Source organism: Pelophylax lessonae (assembly GCF_965119305.1).
Source record: "Pelophylax lessonae genome assembly, chromosome: 7".
Taxonomy (NCBI): Eukaryota; Metazoa; Chordata; class Amphibia; order Anura; family Ranidae; genus Pelophylax; species Pelophylax lessonae.
Window position 1 is genome coordinate 93301875 of NC_138774.1, and position 24070 is coordinate 93325944.

The 24070-nt window shown below is 48.2% G+C and overlaps 1 protein-coding gene across 2 annotated transcripts in view; it reads left to right on the top strand.

The window, feature by feature from the left end:
- Nucleotides 1-24070, top strand: part of MDC1 (mediator of DNA damage checkpoint 1) — a 144536-nt gene that overhangs the window by 80247 nt on the left and 40219 nt on the right. For both annotated transcript variants that reach the window (XM_082263552.1, XM_082263553.1), the window contains exons 11-12: nucleotides 4078-6102; nucleotides 12605-12769. In XM_082263552.1, the coding sequence (XP_082119678.1) occupies nucleotides 4078-6102; nucleotides 12605-12769 (2190 nt within the window). The remainder of the gene's footprint in view (nucleotides 1-4077; nucleotides 6103-12604; nucleotides 12770-24070) is intronic.

Consider the following 24070-nt stretch of genomic DNA (forward strand, 5'->3'; position numbering starts at 1 on the left):
GTCAAAAGTGGATTTAGTTTTAAAAAATTCCACTAGTGGAAAGGCGCCCTATGCCTTCTCCTCCCTCTTTAGCATCCTCCGATTCTGAGGTAGATATGGCCGCCGCGGACGCATGCCACCTTGGTGGTTCTGCGTCTTTGCATTCTGATGGCGAGGAAGATGTATCCTCGTCAGCAGCCACACGAAAAGCTTTATGGGGGACAAGCTGTTTGGTTCCTTCTTGGATGAGTTGATCAAAGGCCTTACGGGCGGGAAGAGTACTCTTCTTCCCCAATCCACCAAAAGCAGGGCACCACGTAATAGACGGGGCCTTCATATACTGCTCATAGGTGGCCCTTTCGTGCTTCCGGGGCGCAGGAGAAAGGAGCTAAGTAATTCAGGTCTTCTGGGGGTTTCAAGAAGACATGGTCGGGTAAGCCGAGAACAGGCCAATCTAGATTTGCGGGCAAATCCTCGTCTGCATGAAGGAATGCCCTCACCCGTGTCTGGGGTGGGGATAAGTCTTCGCTTCTTTACGGAACCATGGACTTTCTTGATTCAGGACAAATGGGTTCACAAACTGATCCGATTGGGTTAACAAGATCGAATTCAGATCCCAACCTTCGGACAGGTTTTTCCAGTCCAACCTCTGCCTATCTCCAGATCGGTCAATGGACCTACGAGAGGCGGTGCAAGATCTGCTGTCGCAGGGAGTGCTTGTGCCAGTTCCCTTTCAGGAACGTTTTCAAGGGTTTTATTCAAACCTGTTCACTGTGCCCAGGAAGGGCAGCAAAGTGTGTCCAATCCTGCATCTCAAAGCTCTGAACTTCTTTGTGCGGGTTCAGAAATTTCAAATGGAATCGATCCCCACGGTGGTAGCGTCCCTACATCAGGGAGACCTGTTGGCCTCTATCAATATCAAGGACGCATATCTACACATCCCTATCTACGCTGGGCCACAGCGTTTTCTTCGCTTCACTGTGGGAGAGGAGAACTTTCAATTTGTGGCATTACTCTTTGGTCTCTGCTCCCAGGGTCCTCACAAAAGTGTTGGCTCCTATTGTGGCACTTCTACATCAGAGGGGGATTGCGGTCCTGGGGTACCTGGACGATCTTCTGTTAAGAGCAGATTCTCATTCAGCTCTGTTGGAGGATTTGGCAATCTGTAAGCACTCTGCAAGAGTTCGGCTGGACTATCAATTTCGCAAAATCAACCCTGGTACCATCCTCCAGTCTGGTCTACCTGGGTCTGACTCTGGATTCTGCTTCGGCGAAGGTTTTTCTTCCCCTGGACAAGCTGCAGAAGTTGCAGGTGGTGATTCGTTTGTTGCTGTCCAGCAATCTGTCCTCTCTGCGGACTTGCATGAGAGCCCTAGGCCTGATGGTGTCGACCTTCGAGGTGGTCCCATTTGCTCAGTTCCACACCAGACCCTTATAGAGGGAAATTCTGGTCAAATGGAACTAAGTCCTTGGACTCTATGATTCGGTTGAGTCACAACACAAAGACTGCTCTTCTATGGTGGCTTTGCTTGTTGGCATTGCGCCAGGGCAAGTCTTTTAGTCCATTGTATTGGACCGTGGTCACCACGGACGCCAGCCTGTCCATCTGGGAATGAGTGCTGAAGAAGCTGTGTGCCCAGGGCTCATTGACAGTGGAAGAGTCCAGACTCCCGATCAATGTTCTGGAACTCAGGGCGATAAAGTTTTGCCTTTTTCACTGGACAAATCATCTACAAGTCTGGGTTCAATCGGACAACGCCACGGCCGTGGCTTGCATCAATCATCAAAGGGGCACCTTTCTGCTGTTCGCCTTATTTGGTGGTCCACAGAGATAAAGTTGTACTTTGACCCAGGGCTCGACAATCCCGGGCGCCAGGTCGCATTGGCGACTAGAATTAGCGACCTGGCGCCTGGGGTGCACTGCAGGAGGTGTCCTGTCACTTTTGCGCCCCCCCCACCCACTCCCAGAGTGCACGGACTACTGCGCCATCCGATAATTGAGGCCGCGGATTTTCGGCCTTCAGTGAGAGAACAGGGAACTGGCGCCCTCTTGTGGTGGCCAGGAGTTTGACAAGCAGTCACTAATTGCTCTGTTTCCCCTGCCTGTCCTCAATGCCTGTCAATCTCCTTCCCAAGAGGAGATGAGACGGAACTTTTTGCAGGCTTCATCTTCCTGTCCACTTACCTAGGTAAGTGGACAGGGAGTGTGGTTATTATTATTTATTTATTTTTTAAATTATTAAAAAAAAAAAAAAAGAGTAATTTTTTTTTAAATTATTATTAAAAAAAAAAATAATTATATATATATTGTTTCCTCATCGCCATGCCACAGCCAAAGGCCCCTTTCACACGGGCTGTCTGATCAGGTCCGCCTGTCAGTTTTTCAGGCAGACCCGATCGGGCCCTTCAGTCTCCTCTATGGAGCGGTAATCTGCCACCATCTGATCCTGTCTGCCAAAAACAGACGGATGGTGGCTCTATTTTCTAACCATCCCGTGGATCGGATCAGATGGAAACAGACAGACAGTCTGTTTCCATCTGATTGCACTATAGAGGAGAGTGGGGTTCTAGTCGTCTTTATGTGTAAATTTAGTATGTTTGTTTTTTTTTTTTTGGAAATAAAGCTTGGTTGGTTGGTTGTTTATATATAAAAAAAAAAAAAAAAAAAAAAAAAAACTGGCTCCTAACTTTTTTAGCTGGCTTCTAGATTTCAGGCAAATTTGTCAAGCCCTGCTTTGACCTAGTCTGTTTCCTCTTAAGGTGGTTTCTGATTTCCATCTGAATGAAGACATTGTTCTGCCCTCCTTATGTCCTAAGCATCCTAAGGAAATTGCTCTGCGTTCTTTGGATGTGGTTTGGGCAATTAGGGTTTACCTGGTGGCTACTGAATCTTTCAGGAAATCCGATTCTATCTTTGTCCTTACGGAAGGACCCAGGAAAGGATTGGCTGCGTCTGCTGCGATCATTTCTAGGTGTATCAGGCAGACGGTGGTTCAGACTTATTCACTGAAGGGTCAGGTTCCTCCTTTCCCTGTGAAGACGCATTCTACTAGGGAGCTGAGTGCCTCTTGGGCTTTTCGCCATCAGACGTCAGTGATCAAGGCGGCAACTTGGTCCTCGGTGCACACGTTTACAAAATTCTACAAGTAGATGTGTTGGCATCCTCGGATGCTTCTTTTGGCCGCAAGGTTTTGCAGGCTGCTGTTTGAAAGAGACTTTAGTCTCTTTGAGGGTGTATGTTCCAGGTGAGCTCCTGTTGTACCTGGTTGAGCTCCATATTCACTGGTTAACTAAAGTTTTAGCCTTGTTGGGAATTATGTTCTTTTTCTGTGTTCTTTTCCTACCCCTCATGCAAATAAAGCTTTTTCCTGCCTAGTGTTCTACTCCAGTAGGGGGCAACATAACCCAAGGGTCAAGAATTATATGGAGCTGCGTCTGTCAATGAACTTCAGAGAAAAGGATTTTACGGTAAGACAAAAATCCAGTTTTTTGACTTTCCGCAAAATCCATTTCTCTGATGTTCATTGACGGACACAGCACCCACCCCTCTGTGGAGTTGTAATTCTTCTGACACTGCTTGTAACTAAACTAAATGCCTATAACAGAGAGAGGGAGTATACCCCCTGGGACTGCCCATGGGCGTAGCCAGACTTTTTTTTCTGCCTAGTGTCCTACTCCTGTAGGGGGCAGTATAACCCAACGGTTATGAAGATCTGAAGCTCTGTCCGTCAATAAACATCAGAGAAAAGGATTTTACGGTAAGTCAAAAATCCCATTATTTCAGTTTGATGGACAGAATCTCATTTTACCTTAACAAAAATACCTCACTAATTGATTTCCAGTAGGATCTGCTGTTGCTGCCATCAAGTTACCTTGCTCCTACTGCAAGCTATGTAATATAAATTTAAAACGCTTGGATATCGCAAGTTCCGAATACCCGCGGGAGGTGGGAATAATTACACATAAGAAATAGACTTGAGCAGTGTGGAAATTAGTTGACCTATTTGCATCTGTGAAAAACTGTAAAACCTTTTACTGTGACTGGACCCAACAGTAATAATTCCAATTTGTTAATGTTTGCATGTATTTTATTTGCAGATTTCAACTGAAAAATCAGAGCTGTCAGAACAAGCTGCACCTGCAGCACATTTAACACCAGAAGAAACCAATAAAATTAGTGCAGGAGAACTGAGACAGTCTGGACCCAGGATTGTGGTCTCTGAAACGAGGGAGGAAATTGAGCCCGAGAAAGATGGAAGGAGAAGAGGACGACCGAGAAAAGCAACTGAGGAATCTGACAGCAAAGCTAAAACAAAGGATGAATTGGTCATCCCAGCAGCATCTCGAAAGAGATCCAGCAGAAATGTCTCAGAGGCTGAACCATCAACATCGGGAAATAACGAGATAAGGAGAAAGCAACCAAGTAGGAAAAGTATAGTTAAGATGCAAGAAAAACAAGATGAATCTAAGGAAGAATTTGGCTCAGCCCCTGAGAAGTGTAAGGAGAGTGATGTCTTGGAAACCCTTTCAGAGAATCACCCTGAAAAGATAGGTCTAAGATCAGACTTTGAGAATGTGGCTAGACCTACCTCTGTGGAGCGAAGTGTAGGTCAAATGGAGAGTGACCAAGAAAGAGATGTTACCTCAACATCGTTGGAGCCTAATGGGGATAAAAATGTTGAAACATCTTCAAAAAATACTGACTGTAACGAGTCCAGGATTCTGGACCTCCCAGAACAGTCAGAAACTATTTCTGCTCCTCAGAATAAGAAGCCTGTCAGAGGCAAAAGACAAGTTGCTACCAAAGCAAAACAGGATAATACAAAAGATACCAAGTCTAGTAATGTTGAAGATCAGATGGAATCTGAAACCATTGGTACTAATTTGGAAACAAAAGATGACTTTAAGTTTCCAACCCCAAGAACCAATGACTTTCAAGATAGTGGACACGAAGGTCCAAGAGGAAGAAGAACAAGGACGTCTCGTATTTCCACTTCAGAGCCTTTGGAACATGAGAAACCTAAATCAGCAGATCAAAAAGCAAGCCAAAATGAGGAAGCGAATAAAACTTGTCCAGGTGATCTAAGTTCTGCAAATACAAGATCAACAAGGCAGCGAAAGAACGTGAAGGAAGAGGTTAAAGAAGATTCACAAAAAGAAGAGCAAACCGGGAGCTCCAAGCGTGCCATAAACGTAGGAGGCGATAAGAAAAATAAAGACAAAACCAGTGAACACACTTTGGAAGACCAGTCAGGAAGTAGCTCACTTCCTAAAAGAACACGAAAGCAGTCCAAAGAGGAAACGTCAAAACCAGAACAAGACGTACCAGCAGTAGGAAAGACTGAGGAAGATGACACGGGAAAACTACCAAGAAGGACACGAAAGAGCTACAAAGAAGAGCAGAAATTAGAAGATAATAAAAGTCTGGAAAGTTCCAAAATAGCTGAAGCACAAACAACAAAAAGAACACGAAGTGGCAAGGAGCAGGATATTGTTGATAAAGAAGAAACTGTGACAGAAACAGTCATCAGAAAAAGGAGGCATTCAAAATCAGAAGATACACAATCAGAAGTCCAAAGCAAAAGAACCGTGAGGACAAGAAGGTCCTCAAAGGAAGAGGTAGCTGAAGAGACCACTACAGATACCATTAGCGAAAATACAGTTGAACAAAACACCTCTCGAAGAACAAGGAGAAATGTGAAAGTAGATGAACAAACTAAAAGTGAGTATACAGGAGACCTTAAACCAAATAAGGAGCTTTCACAATCTGAAAGATCGTCCTCAAGAACGAGAAGAAAGCCCTCAACAGAGGATAGTGGAAAGCTGACAGAAAACACAGAGGTGGACAAGGAACTAAGCGAGGGTACAAAGAAGAGAGAAGATGAAGAGACCTCAAGGAAAGGAAGGACAAGGAGAACATCAGCCAAAGAGGAGCCCCCCCAGGTGTCAACCCCTGTGGCTAACAGAAGGAGAGGACAGGCTTTAAAGGCAGATGTTGATCTCAAGAGAAAGAAGTCAGATGAAACGCCAGAAGCTGAAGAAGAAATACCAGCAGTCAGAAGAGGGAGACCACGAAAATTGAGTACAACAGATGACTCTCAGACAAGTGCTGGTGGTGGTAGGGTGAGTAGATGTACAGCATGCAAAAGAATCATCATCTTGAGCTTACACACAGTGTAGATTGAGGAAACTGTTAATTCCTGACCTACTATGGCCATTAAATGGTATGATATTCCCGCGCTGATAGGTAGAAAAAATGTTTTTGTAGTCCTGAAGTTTGCAGCCTCCCTAAAATACTTCTCACTAAAGTGGAAGTCTGAAATGAATATGGAAATGTGAAGGGTGTTGGCGCTACTTCTAATTAGTATGGTGGACACTGGTAAGTAAAGGCGTTCTGTTAATGTAGGTGTAAGGGTGATACACATATAACAACACTCTATGACAGTGGTCTCCAAACTGCGGACCGAGGGCCGGATGCAGCCCGTTACTTGCCTTTATCCGGCCCTTGGGGGACTATCCCCTCCCACTGATACAAGACACTGTTCTGCCATCTAACACTGACAATGGAGCACCATTTCTCCCACTGACACCACTAATGGGACACTTTTTCTCCCTATGATACCAACGATGGGGCACTATTCCTCCCCCCAATAACAAATGTTTACTCCCCCTGATGCCGGGAAAATTTCCACCCCCGCTGGCCAAAGTCCGGCCCTCCTAAAGTCTGAAGGACAATATTCCGGCCCTTTGCCTAGAATGTTTTGAGACCCCTGCTCTATGACATATATAATATATAAAAGATTTTGTAAAGTGCTCAGTGCCACAAATCAAATTGAATTATAGTGAACTCCTATTATAATAGGATATAAATAAACAAATAAAGGTGCAGCAGTGTTTTACCTGTGAAGCAGTGGATACCTACTGTGTTGTAGGTGCAATGTGCAATGGATAATAAATTATAAAATATAGAACAGGTGAATATATAATTAATAACAATCAGATAAATATATGTAATAAGTAAATATAAATAGGCCAATATCCTTTTAATTCAAATATATCAAAAATTAATAGAAAGTGCTATAGTGCCAAAACAGTCCAAAGTAAATAGTTTGTGGTCTTTTAAAGTGCTGGTGTTTTTCCCAAGCGTGTACGGGTATAAAAAGCCACAATCATAGGTGAGACGGTGACGCTGTGTTAATTTCTTACTTGGCTGTGCTCTGTGCGGTGATGCAGTGCCCCTATAAGAATTGCACTCACCGCAATGCTTTCCCCTGAAAAGGGGTAGCAGGCTCTGCACAGCAATAAAGATGTTCCAGGAGATCCTGCGGTTATTCCTCTACTATTCCAGCCCAGCTATGGCTCTAGTAATGGTCCTGGAGTGTGTGGGCATCTCCACGCTAACCCTCTGGCCTGGTATTTCTGGGGTGTTTCACACGGTCCTCACACGTTGCCCCACCAGCTAATCCAGCCAAGATTCCCGTGACGGATTAGCTGGTGGGGCAACGTGTTGTTGGATTAGCTGGTGGGGCAACGTGTGAGGACCGTGTGAAACACCCCAGAAATACCAGACCAGAGGGCTAGCATGGAGATACCCACACACTCCAGGACCATTACTAGAGCCATAGCTGGGCTGGAATAGTAGAGGAATAACCGCAGGGTCTCCTGGAACATCTTTATTTCTGTGCAGAGCCTGCTACCCCTTTTCAGGGGAAAGCATTGCGGTTAGTGCAATTCTTATAGGGGCACTGCATCACCGCACAGCCAAGTAAGAAATTAACATAGCGTCACCGTCTCACCTATGATTGTGGCTTTTTATACCCGTACACGCTTGGGGGAAAAAAACAGCACTTTAAAAGACCACTAACTATTTACTTTGGACTGTTTTGGCACTATAGCACTTTCTATTAATTTTTGATATATTTGAATTAAAAGTATATTGGCCTATTTATATTTACTTATTACATATATTTATCTGATTGTTATTATATATTCACCTGATATATATTTTATACTTTATTATCCATTGCACCTACAACACAGTAGGTATCCACTGCTTCACAGGTAAAACACTGCTGCACCTTTATTTATTTGTTTATTTATCTCCTATTATAATAGGAGTTCACTATAATTCAATTTGGTTTGTGGCACTGAGCACTTGAGCACTTTTTCAATATCTTTTATATATTATATATGTCATAGAGTGTTGTTATGTGTATCACCCTTACACCTACATTAACAGAACGCCTTTACTTACCAGTGTCCACCATACTAATTAGAAGTAGTGCCAACACCCTTCACATTTCCATATTCTACTATGGCCATTACCACATGAACATAGTTGGTCAGTGATGTCCTGTGCATTCCCGTACCTTTGCGTATGTCCACTGCAGGGTGGGGAACCTCCTGCCTGCAGCTTATTGGCCCAGCAATGACAGCCAACTTCTAGGTTCAGACATAACCCAATCTTATCAATAATCTCCATCAAGTGTCTCTTTGGTCAGTCAATACTAATACAGTTATCTTTTAGATTTTGCAGAAATTTAGCAGGAGTTTTGTAAGCAATGTTGTGTTTGTGTCTGCTTATAAGGATTTTACTGTTTTTTAGAAGCAGTAGTTGAAAAGTGGACTTTCACGGCACATAACACTTCTAAAAAGTATGGAGAATTTGGACCTGTAAAGCATTCTGCAACTAACTCCACATGTTGCATGATGTTTCAAGCCTAGCGTATTTCAGCAATGTTGCAGGCTCCTCTCCTTCCATCCAAAGTGGTCTGGGCAGAACATTGGCATCTTGAGGGACAGGGATGTTTCTGTGGCTCCCACCCCCCCTCAAGGCTACAAAGTCAACCTCCAGTAAGGTGTACCATCATTCATAGAAGACTTATTTTGCCTGGTGTGAGGCTTTATCCCTGACAGGGACAGTCCTGGGGTGGGGATGTGTCTGGTTCTTAGTACCACCAAGGGACAAATATTGGCCTTGGTCATTTTGTTTGAGAGACCTATTGCTTCTCATTTTTTAGTTAAAACCTTTGTGCAGGCTATTGCGCAGATCGTTCTTCTTGCATGGCTGCATTTTTGTCTCCCTGGAACCTGAAATTGGTCTTATCTGTTTTGCAGACTTCTCTCTTTGAACCTCTCTGGGAGATTAGCATTTTCACTTCTTACTCTTGAAGTTCTTTCTGGTAGCCATTACCTTGACTCGCAGGGTCTCAGAACTGGATGTGCTTTCCTGCGAGAAAAGGGTGGTGTTGGTCTTCTTTTCTACCTAAGTTGGTTTCTTCCTTCCACATAATACATTTTGCCACCCTCTTTTTGTCTTTGGCGCATTCAAAGGAGTAGGTGTTTCACACTTTGCATGATGTACGAGCTGATTGAGTTTACCTAATGCCTGCAGCTTCATTTAGACAGTCTGGTTCCCGGTTTGTTCTACCTGCGGGTGCCTGCAATGGTCGGCGGCTAAGCTTATCAATCTACTGTTTATAAGTGGATTCATCTGCTCCTTTCTCAGGCCTTCTAGTATTCTGGGCAAGGTTCCTCCTTTTCCAGTCAAGGCCCATTCCACCAGGTGTGCTAGCGCTTCTTGGGCTGTTCAGTAGAATGATTATTTTACTGTAAGGTTTTTAAGACTGCTACCTGGATTTCTTTTCACAATTGACTGAGTTCTACCAGGTAGATGTTTGCACCTATGCGTGGGTGCTTAAGCATTTCCTGTAGGCACAAATATTCAGGATGTTTGGCTTCATCAGGGGAGTTCCTGGCCAGTTTACCATTTGGCCGGTCCATGACCTCAAGAGTTTTTACCAAGTTGCTTACTTTAGTTCTGGGGTTTTTGAGGACCTTTTGTATCCCCATTGTTGGGTACTGGAAGACTTGATTCTCAAGGAGAAAACCGCTTTCAAGCTAGCAATAAATATCCAAACAGATGGTACAGGTTCGATTGGGTACAAAACCTTCAGATGTCCGCTTTGGTTCTGAAGAAACATCCAGAGTATTTAGACTTAGTCTTTGACACAGCACAGATGAAGGTACTGCTTCTGCAGGAAAAATGCCGGTCTTTTCAATCCCAGGTGGAGTCCCCGGGGTCATTTAAAAGTTCCTTGATTTGGGTCTGCATGGTGCTGGGGAAAATAGTAGCTGCCTTCGATGCATTCCCCAATGGCCACTTTCACTCCAGATATCTTCAACGCAATATCCTTTTGGTATAAGACCACTGTCGAGTCCTTGGACCTGCCAATGCATCGGACTCTCAAGACCTGGGGGCCCTGGAATGGTATATTGAGGCAGATGCTGGATACCAGAAGATCATCTTTTTTGATGAAAGCCAGCCTGTCGGGCTGGGGAGATGTTTAGGGAATGTGGTCGTAGGAGAAGCCGAAGTTGTGTAAGAGTGACAAGAAGTCATGCTTTACAAAGATAAGTAGATTCGATTTTTGTCTTGGCAGAGCTTCACTTTCTGACCCTCTCTGCCATGCACATTTCTTGTGTGGAGAATTGGCAAGAAGACTTTCTCAGCTGGCAGTAGCTGAATCTTTAATAGCCACCCAGAGTTGTTCAGAGATTTGTCTGTGGGGGAGGGGGGGGGGGCACTGGATGTAGATCTCTTGGTGTCCAGATTCATCAACCAAGTGGACAAATTTGTGTCCCGGACCACGGATTCTCAGCTGTTTGCGGTGGGTTCCTTGGTGACTCCTTGGAATCATCAGGTCTATGCCTTTCCTCCACTGCAGTTTTTCTCGCCTGTTGCATAGGTTAAAGGTGGGGAGCATTCCAGTGAGTCTGGTCGCACAGGCCTGGCTAAGAAGAACGTGGTATTCAGATATCGTAAATCTCCTGGCAGACAAGCCATGGGCTCTTTCAGATTCTTTCGGATTGGCCAGATTTATCCCTCCAGGGTTCCATCTTTCACCCTGTTTTATGGACACTGGCTTTGACGGTATGGCTGTTTAAGCCCAAATCCTGAGGTACTGTATAGGGGTGTTTCTAACTCTGCAAGCCATACCCTCAAGACAAGAAAGTTGACCTACAGGAAGGTTTACCACTATACATTGAAAGCCTATTTTGCCTGGTGTGAGGCTTGTACGTTTGACTGTATGTCATGGGGCACATTTCGGCTTTTCTCTAATCTGGTGTGAAGAGGTCTCTGGATTTGGGTACCAAGAGGCAGATATTGGCCTTGGCCATTCCTTTTTAGAGACTATCACATTTCATTCCTTGCTAAATGCCTTTGTACAGTGTCACGTGGAATGCCCCACCCAGGGATTTCCTTTGTCCCCAGGGGACCGTAACTTGCTCTGGAAGAAATGACAGGCATAATACAATTTTTTTAATAAATATTACAGACACCTGGGGTTTTAATACTTTTTCCTGTATTTGTGTAATAAAATTTATAAAGTATTATATATAATGTATTTGTGTACCTTGGGTCTTTTGTAATAAACTTGGCATACTAGCCTTTTATGGATATACACACTATTTGTGATATCTGCCCTAAAAGTCCCATAAAAGGGTGTTTTGTACGATTGTTTCACTTAATTTGTTCTTGTCTGTTTTACAGACTTCTCCTTTTGAGTCTCTTTAGGAAATTACCTTGTTGCTGCTTAGACGCAAGGTTGTCTTTTCGGTTGCCATCACTTCTTAACCAGGATAAGGTGCGGTTAAGTGCTGTCTTTTTTTTTTTTTTTTTAAGTACCTAAGCTGCTTTCTTTATTCCACCTTAATCAGGACATTCTTTTGCCATGTTTTTGTCCTTAGCTTCCTAGGAAGCTAAGAAGGTCCTCCAAGAAAAAGATTTTACGGGTAAAGAAACATCTCAATTGCCTGACTTGTGCTTTAAAGTTCTGCTTCAGCCACAGTTGAAAACTGAAGCCTTCACATGCACCACAGGGATCATAGCCCACCAGCTCAATACGTCTACAGTTTGCTATTTAAGAATTGCTGGATTGCATCAGTATGTTTCTTTATTTATTGTAATTTAAAGATCTGAGAACCCTTGCTGGTAATGTTGGTGAGCTGTTCCCAAGCACAAACACTGTGCCATGTGATGTCTCTCACATACAGTAAGTCTTATTTTAAAAGCGAAAAAATGTAGTTGCATGTAGCTTTTTACAGCCAGCAACCATATTAAATTTAGGTTCATTTTGCCAATTAGAATGTTGTATGTTTGCGTTTGCTGGCAAGCAGTTACTTGGATGATACATTGCTTTCAACACTGTGAGATCAGCACTGGTATTTTTCAGTGCTGTTTATTTGGCAGTAAGAGTGAAGTCCTACCTTATGACCCTTCTCAGACTAACCCTCCCTGTAGCCTTTTACTCCAACCCTTCCTGCCTCACGTAACCCTCATAGTAACTCCTCCCTGCAACAACACACACACACACACACACACACACACACACACACACACACACACACACACACACACACACACACACACACACACACACACACACACCTACCTACCTTCCTGTTAAGAATAACCTTACACTGAAAGACCTCAATGCCAGATTCTACTGTTCTTTTACCTGGCTGCCATCTATGATGTTCCAAGATGACCGCAAAAGTCAGTAACTAGGTATACATAGGAATTGTTGTGTAGCTTGTAACAATGTTCTGCTTTCCTCCCCAGGAAATTTCTACTCCTGAACCATCCCCATCCCGCAGCAGCCGTCTGAGGCAAAGTCCTGCTCCAAGTAATCTTGCAGAAGTCCAAACACCGAGGCGCACTGGCAGATTGTCTGCATCCACTTTGACTGCCAGTCCATACATTCCTCAGTCTGGAGCACCACCCAAGGTTTGTCTATACTCTCCAGTTTTTTTGGTAATCTGTGCAGCTGTGGAAGGTCTCTTTAAGATTTGCCAGCTGTTTGCCAACAGAGAAGATTAGGACTAGTATTTCTCTTTCGTTGATTGATGGACACAGCTTCAGATCTTCATAACTGTTGAGTTATACTGCCCCTTAGAGGAGTTGGACACTAGGCAGAAAAAAGTCTGGCTAAACCCATGGGCAGTCCCAGGGCTGTAGGCACTTTTCTGCCTAGTCAGGAGTAAGGACCTAGTTCCTTGCTGGGATCTTTGGTCCTGGCAATTTTTTCTTTTTAATTTTTTTTCTCCTGGACTTTTTCTGTGAGATCTACAATCAATGGCCTGGTTAACCTAGATCCAGTGGACAACCCAGTCTGGCCAGCAAGCGCGCGCAGACCTCAGCTCTGTGCTAGGTCGGCCACGACATAGCCTCACTGGACGGGGGCTGACCTGCGAGGTCGCATAGGATCGGGTCTCGGCCCGAGTTGCAACGTTCCTCCTGGCCGACAAACCCCCATTTCGATGGAGGGGTTCTGTCTGGAGCGGTGCCCGCCTGGTTTCTGGTATGGTGAGTAGCTGTCCCTTCTCTCCCCCTGGAGAGTTTTGATGTGGACGTGGGCCCCTCCTTGGGACAGTCAGACCCCCGGGTTGCCCTCCTTCCCTTCATGCACCCCCCCTTTTCATCTGTTCCCACCCAACCCCCCCCTCCATATGTTGGGGCTGTTTGGGTGGTCTGGTCCACCTCCTGGGGAGGGGGCAGGGCGCTATGCTGGCGATGGGGGCCGGGGGGTTGCGCCTCCGGCAACAGGACAATTGACTGTAGGGGGGGGGGGGGGGTAAGGGTTGTGCCTGGTGGGGGCATCTGCCAGGGTTTCCTTTCCCCGCCTATTTTGACAGAATTGTCGCTAAAGAGTAGGAATGACCAAAGCGTTCCAGTGGGGTCCCTAAACACTTTACTAGGCATTACCCCTATGAGTAGTCTCTTCTTAAGAAGTGGACTGTTAACCAGTGGTGGACCCTACGGTTTCCAGATTGAGCAAGGCAACCATGATTCCGGTTAGAGTCCCCAGCCTATAACGATCCAGCTGACAGGAATGCGGAGGCTGTGGCCTGCAGTATGTACATTCTGGCTGGTTCGGCACGGATGCCGGTATTCGCCATTGCCCTGGTGTCACAAATTCTGACCGAGTGGGCTAAGCTTTTAAGCTGTGACCTGCCTTTGCTGAGCTGGTGGACCAGCTGGTTCTGGGGCTGTAGTTTATATTTGATGCCTCTTTGGATGCGGCTCCCCTTGTGGCTCGGTTCTCTGTTTTGGCAGTTGTCCTTTGGCGTGTCTTTTGGATCAAATGCTGGTCTGCGGACCAGACTTCTAAAAAGGCCTTGACTTATCTTCCCTTTCAAGGAGATCGCCTGTTTAGTGCTACCTTGGATGACATCATAAAAGGTCTCACAGGAAGGAAGAGTACCTTTCTTCCGCAGGCTACTAAGGGCAAAGAACCTCGTCGTAGAAGTGGGCCTTCCTTTTTCGGGTCATAAGAATTTTTGTCGTTCTTAGGGTCGACTGACAAGGGCTCAAAGCCTTTCAGAATCTGGAGGATCCAAACAAGCCTGGTCTGGCAATCCGAAAGCGGGCTTCTCCAGATCCGCGGACAAGGCTCCTTCAGCATAGGGGTGTCTTTGCTGGTTTCCGGACCCGTGGCCTTCCCTGGTGCAAGATAAGTGGGTCCACAAAGTCATTCAGTCCGGCTACAAGATGAGTTTCGCTCTAGTTCCCCGGCAAGGTTCTTTCCTTCCAGTGTACGCCTGTCCCCAGACCGCTTACAGGGTCTGTTTGGGGAGGTACAAGACCTATTACATCAAGGGGTGTTTGTCCCGGTTCCGACTTCGGAACGTTTTCAGAAATTTTTCTCAAACTTGTTTACAGTTCCCAGAAAGGAAGGCAAAGTGCGTCCAATCCTGGACGTCAAGGCGCTGAACTGCTTTGTGCGGGTGCAGAAGTTCAGAATTCGCACAGTGGTGGCATCCCTGTGCCAGGGGGATTTCCTCGCCTCTTATTGACATCAAGGATGCTTACCTTCACATTCCAATATGTGCCATTCACCAGTGTTTCCTCCTCTTTGCAGTGGGCGAGGAGCATTTTCATTTTGTGGCGTTACCCTTTGGTCTCGCCTCTGCTACTTGGGTCTTCAGAAAAGTGTTAGCCCCGGTGCTAGCCTTGCTACGCCAACGGGGGATCCCAGTACTGGGCTACTTATATGACCTCTTTCTGCAAGCGGAGTCTCCCTCTGCTCTGGTGGACAACCTGGAGATCACCATCCAGACTGTGGGAGTTCAGCTGGATTCTGAATTTTCAGAAGTCTGCCCTGGTTCCGTCCACAAACCTGGATATCTGGGCTTGACTCGGTCTTGACCAGAGTGCTCCTTCCTCTGGACAAACTCCAGAAATTGCTGGCTGCAATTCGTCTTCTGCTGTCCAACAGATGGTCATCCCTCTGGACTTGCATGCGGATGCTGGGCCTGATAGTGTCTTCCTTCGAGGCGGTTCTGTTTGCACAGTTCTATACGAGGTTCCTGCAAAGGAAGATTCTGACCAAATGGGACAAGACTCCGTAGTCTCTGCACAATCAGATCCCTGGCTGAGTCGGGGAACGAAGGAGTCCCTGATATAGTGACGCTATTTCCGGCGCTTCGGCTGGGAAAATCCTTCCTCCCCTTGTATTGGACAGTGGTCACCACGGATGCCAGCCTGTTCGGCTGGGGAGGTGTCCTCGGCAAGCATTCTGCTCAGGGGATCTGGACGCTGGAAGAGTCCAGACTACATCTCAATGTCTTGGAACTCCAAGCAACCAGCATGTGTCTGGACCATAGGACTGATCGTCTTTAGGGTTGTCCAGTGAGCATTCAATCAGACAATGCCACGGCTTATGTCAATCACCAAGGGGGCACAAGAAGTGTCCTGGTGGCTCTGGAGGTAGCCAGCATTCCAAGTTGGGCAGAACGGTTCGTTCCAACCCTCTCCGCCGTACATATTCCCGGGGTAGAAAATTGGCAGGCGGATTACCTCAGTCAGCAGTTGTTGGACCAAGGGTGGGGGCACCCCCGATGTGGATTTGTTGGCGTCTTGGCTCAACAGAAAGATGTACAGGTTTGTGTCTCGGTCAAGGGATCCACTGGTGGCCCCGTGGGGTCAGTATCGGCTGATTTATGCCTTCCCTCCTCTCAAGCTTCTGCCCAGACTTTTACGTAGGATCGAGGCACTCCACTGTTGAAAGCTAGGAAATCTGCCTCTAGGAAGATCTACCATCGTTTGTGGAAGATGTACATTGCGTGGTGTGAGTCGTATGGGGTTTATACTTGCTCCTTCTCGGTGGTTCGGATTTTAACCTTCCTTTTAACAGGGGGGTTGAACAGACGTTGGCCTTGAGTACCATCAAGGGCCAGGTGTTGGTTTTGGCGGTCTTCTTCCAACGACCTTTGGCCACTCACTCCCTGGTGCATACCTTTCTTCAAGGTGTCCGACATTTTTTCCCTCCAGTGCGGGCTCCGTTGCCGCCTTGGGATCTCAATTTGGTGCTTTAAGCTCTACAGAAGCATCACTAAGCGGGGTCTCTCCTTTTCTGCTCCTAAACGTTTTTTTATGCCTCCGGGCACAAGAAAAAGGTAAGCCGTTCAAAACTTCTGGAGGTGCTAAGAAACCCTGGGGCAAGTCCAAGGCCGGTCAGTCTGGTGCTGCAGACAAGTCCTGTTCAGCATGAAAGGGCGCTCTCACCCATCTTAGGGGAGGGGGGAATGTCTGCGCTTCTTTCAGGAACCCTGGACTTCCTTCATTCAGGTTGATCGAATTCTGGTCCTGGCCAGGGGACAGGTTTTTTTCAGTCAAATCTTCACCTGTCTCCAGAGCTTTTGAAGGATCTACGGAGGCTGTGCAAGATCTTCTGGCTCAAGGGGTGATTGTGCCAGTTCCCCAACAGGAACGCTCTCAAGGTTTCTACTCAAACCTGTTCACTGGAGGGCAAGGTGCATCCAATCCTGGACCTCAAGGCTCTGAACCGCTTTGTGTTGGTGCAGAAATTCCCGAATGGAGTCCATTCGGTTGGTGGCGGCAAACTTTGAATCAGGGATTCTCTGGCTTCCATCGATCTCAAAGATGAATATCTCCATGTCCCCATATTCAAGGGACATCAGCGATTTCCTCCGCTTTGCGGTGGCAGAGGAGCACTTTCAATTCGTGGCGTTACCCTTTGGTTTTCACCTCGGCTACCAGAGTTTTTACCAAGGTCCTAGTCCCTGTGCTGGCCTTGTTGCGTCAAAGAGGTATCTCTATTGTGGGGTATCTGAACGATCTCATGTTGCGAGCAGTTTCCCCTTTGGAACTGCTGGAAAACGTCTCCATCACAATTCGGACCCTTCCGGACTTCGGGTGGACAATCAATGTCACCAAATCTGCCCTGACTCCGTCTGTGCGGGTCACCTATCTGGGGCTGATCCTCGACTCTTCTCTGGCGAGGGTCTTCCTTCCCTTGGACAAGCTTCAAAAGTTGCAAAGGGCGGTCCCATTGCTGATGGAGGCCGATCGGTCCTCCTTGCGGGCTAGCATGAGGGCCCTGGGTCTGATGGTCTCGACCTTCGAAGCAGTCCCGTTTGCTCAGTCTCACACGCGACAGCTGCAGAAAGAGATTCTGTCACAATGGAACAGTGATCCTCGGTCATTGGACCAGAAGATTTGGTTGAGCCATCTCACAAAGTCGGCTCTCTCTTGGTGGATCCAGTCACCTGTCCTGTTCCATGGCAAGTTCTTCCTGCCGGTGTTTTGGACGGTGGTCACCACGGTCACCACGGACGCCAGCCTGGGGTGGAGTGCTGGGGAAGCTCTGTGCTTAGGGGACTTGGGCGTCAGAAGAGTCTTCCTTGCCGATCAATATTCTGGAGCTGAGAGCATTTCAAAGTTCTGCCTGCTTCACTGGACGAGTCGACTACATGGCTCTCTGGTTCGGGTCCAGTCGGCCAATGCCATGGCCGTGGCTTACATCAATCATCAAGGGGGCACCAGGAGTGCCCTGGCGGCCAAGGAGGTGGCCGAGATTCTTGTATGAGCTTAACACAATGTTCCGGCTCTTTCTGCAGTTCACATCCCGGGTGTGAAGAATTGCCAAGCGGATTACCTGAGTCGTCAGGTGTTGGATCAGGGGGAGTGGTCCCTGCATCCGGAGGTGTTTAATCTCCTGTGTTTCCAGTGGGGGACCCCGGACGTGGATCTCTTTGCGTCTCGCCTCAACAGGAAAGTTCAGAGGTTTGTGGCCAGGTCTCGGGATCCTCTGGCTGATGCCACAGATGCTCTGGAGTCAGTATCGCCTGGTCTATGCCTTCCCTCTGCTCGTTCTCCTGCCAAAGTTTCTTCGCAGGGTGGCGATGGAAGGCATTCTGGTCGTTCTGGTGTCACCAGACTGGCCTCTGCGGACTTGGTAAGCAGAACTGCTAAAAATGGTTGTGGATCCTCCATGGCGTCTTCCTTTGCGGGAAGATCTACTATCTCAAGGACCGGTCTTCCATCCTGCTTTACAGCCGCTGGCTTTAACAGCTTGGCTGTTGAAAGCAAGGTGTTGAGGGATAGAGGTCTTTCTGATTCAGTGATTCCTACCCTTTTGAAGGCCAGGAAGTCGACATCTAGGAAGATCTATCATCGTACGTGGTAATCGTACATTTCCTGGTGTGAATCGCTGCAGCTGCACCCTCGCTTGTTTCCTGTGGCTAGGGTTTTGCCCTTTTTATAAAAAGGGGTTGAGCAGCGCTTGACGTTTGGTACTATCAAGGGCCAGGTTTCGGCATTGGCTATTTACTGCCAACGTCCGTTGGCTACTCCTAGTTTGATTCGCACCTTGGTTCAGGGGGTGTGTTATCTGTCCCCTCCGAGGAGGACCCCGTTACCCCCGTGGGATCTTAATCTGGTTTTGTCTGTTCTTCAAAAGCCTTCTTTTGAGAATATTAGGGAGATTTCTCTGCTTTCTTTGTTGCAGAAGGTTGCCTTCCTAGTGGCTATCACTTCTGCTCGCAGAGTCTCTCAGTTGGCGGCATTGTCCTGTCGTTCACCATATTTGGTGATACACAGGGATAAAGTGGCCCTCCGGCCTAATTCGTCCTAATCCGTCCTTTCTTCCTAAGGTGGTGTCAGGTTTTCACCTGAATGAAGACATTGTGTTGCCTTCCTTATGTCCTAAGCCTAAACATCACAAGGAAGTTGCTTTGCGCATTCTGGATGTGGTTCGGGCAGTAAGGGTTTATCTGACGGTTATGGAGTCCTCCAGGAAGTCGGACTCTCTTTGTCATTCCGGATGGTCTTCGCAAAGGTTTGGCTGCGTCCGCTGTGACCATTTCGAGATGGATCAGGCAGACGGTTGTTCAGGTTTATTTGATCAAGGGTCAGGTTCCTCCTTTCCCTGTGAAGGCGCATTCTACTAGAACTTGGGCTTTTCGCCATCAGGCCTGTGTTGTACAAGTTTGTAAGGCAAAAACTTGGTTGTCTGTGCACACCTTTTACCAAATTTTACAAGGTGGATTTGTTGGCTTCTTCGGATGCCTCTTTTGGCCACCAGGTTTTGCAGGCTGCTGTTTCATAAGAGAATGTTTACTTGTACTTCTCTTTGGGGTCTTTTATCTGGGTGAGCTCCTGTTGTTTGGTTGAGCTCCATGTTGCCCGGTTGGCTACGTTTGGTCTTTTGGAGTTGACGTTACTGTCTGTTTACGTTTTCCCACTCCTCATGCCTATACTGCTTTGGGATGTCCCACTCAGATCATGGAGATGAGGCTGCGTCTGTCAATGGACGATAGAGAAAATAATAAGATTTTTGTAAGATCTTACCGTAAAATCTTTCTCTGATGTCCAACGACAGATGCAGCACCCGCACGCCCCACTGTTTGGGGTTGGTTCTGTTGTCTTCACTGCTTTTAAACTAAACTGATGTGCTGGGTTGTGCAGTGGGGGTTTATGCCTGAAGGGACAGCCCCCTGTGCTTGTGTATTCAAATTTTCTTGCCTAGACTACTCCTGATGGGAGGAGCATAAACCCACTCGGCTCATGGAGATTAGGCTGCATCTGTCGATGGACATCTGAGAAAAAGATTTTGCGGTAAGATCTTACAAAAAACCTTATTTCTCTTACGTCCTCCGACAGTCGCCGCCTCTTCATATTCGTCACTAATGGGGGTTATTGACCTTTGCTCCGTAGGAGTAGCTAGGCAACAGAATATATTAATATCAAAGCTTTTAGCATATCCCACCCCCAGGGGGTGGTCCCCTCAGTCAATACCTCCCTGCTTCCTGCATTTCCAACTCAGTTTCTAATGCCTAGCTCAGGAGTAGGCTGGCTGTTCCTGTGCTGGGGCTCTTAGTCTCAGCTTCTTTTCTCTTTTTGATTTTATTTGGAGTTTTTTTTCTCTTTCTTTTACTTAGCTGTTTATTTCAGCGTTAGTTAGTTTCTTCTGGTGAAGATGATCGTGCGGAGCTGGGTCTCAGTCTGGCCACCCTGGTTCCCAGGGCTCAGGGCCAGGGGCTTCCCAGCCTGCCATCGAGCGTTCAGCTTAGGTTTTACCCTGGCACATTGAACGACCCATTCCTGTTCGCTGCAGGGATGCTATAGGTGAGGTGTCTACCTCACTGGACGCCATTGCGGTTTCGCACCGCAGTTCCACTGCGTCATGCTTGCGACACTCCCTGTCCTCAGTGCAGCGGTTTGGTCGCTGGAGCAGGCTCCCCACGCCATCCGGACTGGTAAGTGTAACTCTATGTGGGGACCTGTCTATTTGGATGTCAGTCTGGGACTGTGTGACCCTGCATGTCTGTGTGGCTGCTGTGCTCCCTGTGTAGACCTGCTGCCTGTGTGTGGGCTGTGAGGGGGGGGGGGGGGCTCTCCCGCTCTACTGGGTGTCAGCAGGAGGCAGTCAGATTTTGGGCATGCTGTGCGGCGATCGCTGCGGCGACCCGCCATTTTTTTGCGGCAAAATCATGGTGGCCGGGCCTGTGTGGTGATGGCACGGCGTTTTGGCGCCAAACGCCACCATGTTGGCGGCGATCGATCAGGCCACATGTCGGCGCCATTTTCTATTTGCCCATAGAATCCTCAGCCGAGCGGCCATGTTTGTGTAGCCTTGCATAGGCTTCATAGGGGCGGTCAGTCTTGCACTACTTCCTTTTGCTCTGGGACAGCGATCGGTGGCAGCAGCCTGTGTGATCTCTCCAGGTTTTTATCTTCCCTTTTTTCCTGTATTCCTTGCCCAGTTTCTTGTCCCTGTAGGGGTCGGTGTATTCAGTGGGTGCGGTGGGCTACGCTCGCCGCGATCTTAAAGGGACAGTACTCCTTTTTTTTCCCTAATATTGCTGGGGCATGGATTCTCAGGAATACAAGTTTCCTCCCACCTTGGTGGGGGGCCAAGGGGCTGCTGCTTCCCCAGAGGGGGCTGATCTGGCCACTATTGTGGCAAACTTAGCTGCTCAAGTGCAGATGCTGCTGGCTGATCGATCCACAAAACGGCCCAGAGTGTCTATTTCCTCTGATTCAGAGGGCGATGGGGCTGCTATGGCTGGAGTGCCCTTCTCAGGGTCTCACTCATCTCTAGACCTTGTGGGGTCTGAAGGGGAGGCTGAGGTGGAAGGGGTTGATAATTCTCCCCCTGGCTCGTCTGAACAGCGTGCACTCATGGATGAGTTGGTTGTTTCTATCAAGCAAACGCTGCATTTACAGGATGAACCATGTCCTCCAGTTTTGATGTCCTCTTATGGGACGCAAAGAAAGCGCAAAACATCGCAGGTTTTTCCTTGCTCTACGGAATTTCAGCGCGCTGTTGATGAGCAATGGCGCAATTTAAAGAAACCTTTCGCTGTGCCGAGTAGGTTCAAGCTGCGTTATCCATTTACTCCCGCCACTGATGAGCGTTGGTGTGTGCCGCCTCAAGTAGATCACGCGGTGGCGATTTTGAATAAATCCACTGCGATTCCTGCTGAGGATACCCCGGTGTTCCGGGACCCTACAGACAGGAGATTGGAATCTCTGGCCCGTCATTCTTATACGGTTGCTGGTTCTATGCTGAACGCAGGTGCTCAGGCGCACCCTGGTGGCTGACTCTGCCCCGCCGACAACTTTGGCTATGGTGGATCAAATTCATCAGGGTGTCATGTATTTGTGTGATGCGGACTTAGATATGGTCCCTTTGGCTGCGCGTCTTTCTAGTGTGGCGGTCTTGAACCGTCGCTTGATATGGCTGAAATGTTGGTCTGTTGACCAGTCTTCCCGCAAGACTTTGGCTAATTTGCCCTACGCGGGATCTCGCCTTTTTGGCGAATCTTTGGATACTCTGATAAAGGGTATTTCTAGGGGTAAGAGCACTCTCTTGCCCCAAACTCACAAGACTAAGTTTGTTCGTGGTAAGAAGAATACCTTGTTTAGACCCTCTCAGGGGTCCTTTCGTGCCTTTCGGTCGCACTATAAGGGCAAGCCCTTCAAGGGCCAAGGCTCCCAGAAGAAGCCGTGGACGGGTAAGCAGAAGTCCGGCCAGTCCGGGTCTGCTACCCATAACAATGCGGCCTGAAGGGACGCCCTCACCCGGTTCTGGGGTGGGGGGACGTTTGCTCGGTTTTCTTCAACCCTGGCTGGCCCGCATTCGGGACAGATGGGTTCAGGAAATCGTTCGATCTGGATACAAGATCGAGTTTCTCTCTCGGCCGGCGGGCAGATTTTTCCCCTCAAACCTTCAGCTGACTCCGGAGCGCTTGCAGGATCTGCACCAGGGAGTGGTGGTTCCGGTGCCTCATCGGGACAGATTTCGGGGGTTCTACTCCAATCTGTTCACTGTGCCCAGAAAGGAGGGCAAGGTACGTCCGATTCTGGACTTAAAAGCTCTGAACCGCTTTGTGCGGGTTCGCAAGTTCCGCATGGAATCCCTGCGATCAGTGGTGGCTGCCCTGGTTCCGGGGGAATTCATGGCCTCCATCGACTTGAAGGATGCATACCTTCACATCCCCATTTTCGAGGGTCACCAGAGGTACCTTCGATTTGCCATTGCGGAGGATCATTATCAATTCGTGGCGTTGCCCTTTGGTCTCGCTTCGGCTCCGCGAGTTTTCACCAAGGTGCTTGCGCCGGTTCTGGCCTTATTGAGGGCCCAGGGCATTTCTGTCCTGGGGTATCTGGACGATATCCTGATTCGGTCCGCGACCAGTCAGGGCCTGGTGAACGACCTGTCCATCACAATGCAGACTCTGCAGGACTTCGGTTGGACGATAAATTTTCCGAAGTCAACGTTGTGTCCGTTGGTTCGTCTTTCCTACCTGGGGATGATTCTGGACTCTGTTCAAGCGAAGGTCTTCCTGCCGGAAGACAAGCTTCGGACACTTCAGTGCGAAGTCAGGTCCCTCAGGGACAATCAGTGCTCGTCCCTCCGGACGTGTATGAGGTGTCTGGGATTGATGGTTTCGGCCTTCGAGGCGATTCCCTTCGCCCAGTTTCACACACGGGAGCTTCAGGGGGAGGTCCTGGCCAAGTGGGACGGGCGTCCGCAATCTCTGGATCTGCGACTGTCGTTGAGCCGTCTCACCCGCAGGGGTCTTTTGTGGTGGCTCCAGTCCCCGGCGGTGTCGGGGGGCAAGTCCTTTCGTCCTTTGTCGTGGACGGTGATCACCACGGATGCCAGCCTGTCGGGCTGGGGTGGTGTTCTGGGCGTTCTGTCCGCCCAGGGTACTTGGTCGAAGGAGGAATCCTCCCTTCCGATCAACATTCTGGAATTGCGAGCGATAAATCTCTGTCTACTGCGATGGACGGACAGGCTTCAGGGCCGTCCAGTTCGGGTACAGACGGACAATGCCACAGCGGTGGCCTACATCAACCACCAAGGGGGCACCAGGAGTGCCGAGCGGCTCGGGAAGTAGCCGACATTCTGTCTTGGGCCGAGACGCACGTCCCGGCGATATCTGCAGTTCACATTCCGGGGGTGGAGAACTGGCAGGCGGATTATCTGAGCCGCCAGACCCTGGACCAGGGAGAATGGTCCCTTCACCCGGATGTCTTCCAGATGTTGTGCGCGAAGTGGGGGTCCCCAGATGTGGACCTGTTCGCGTCTCGTCTAAACAACAAGGTGGAAAGGTTCGTGGCAAGGACGCGCGATCCTCGGGCAGACGCCTCAGACGCGTTAGTGGTGCCCTGGCATCAGTATCGCCTGATGTATGCCTTTCCACCGATCCAGCTGCTGTCCAGGCTCCTTCGCAGGTTGGCCTCAGAACCGCGCACGGTGATTCTGGTGGCACC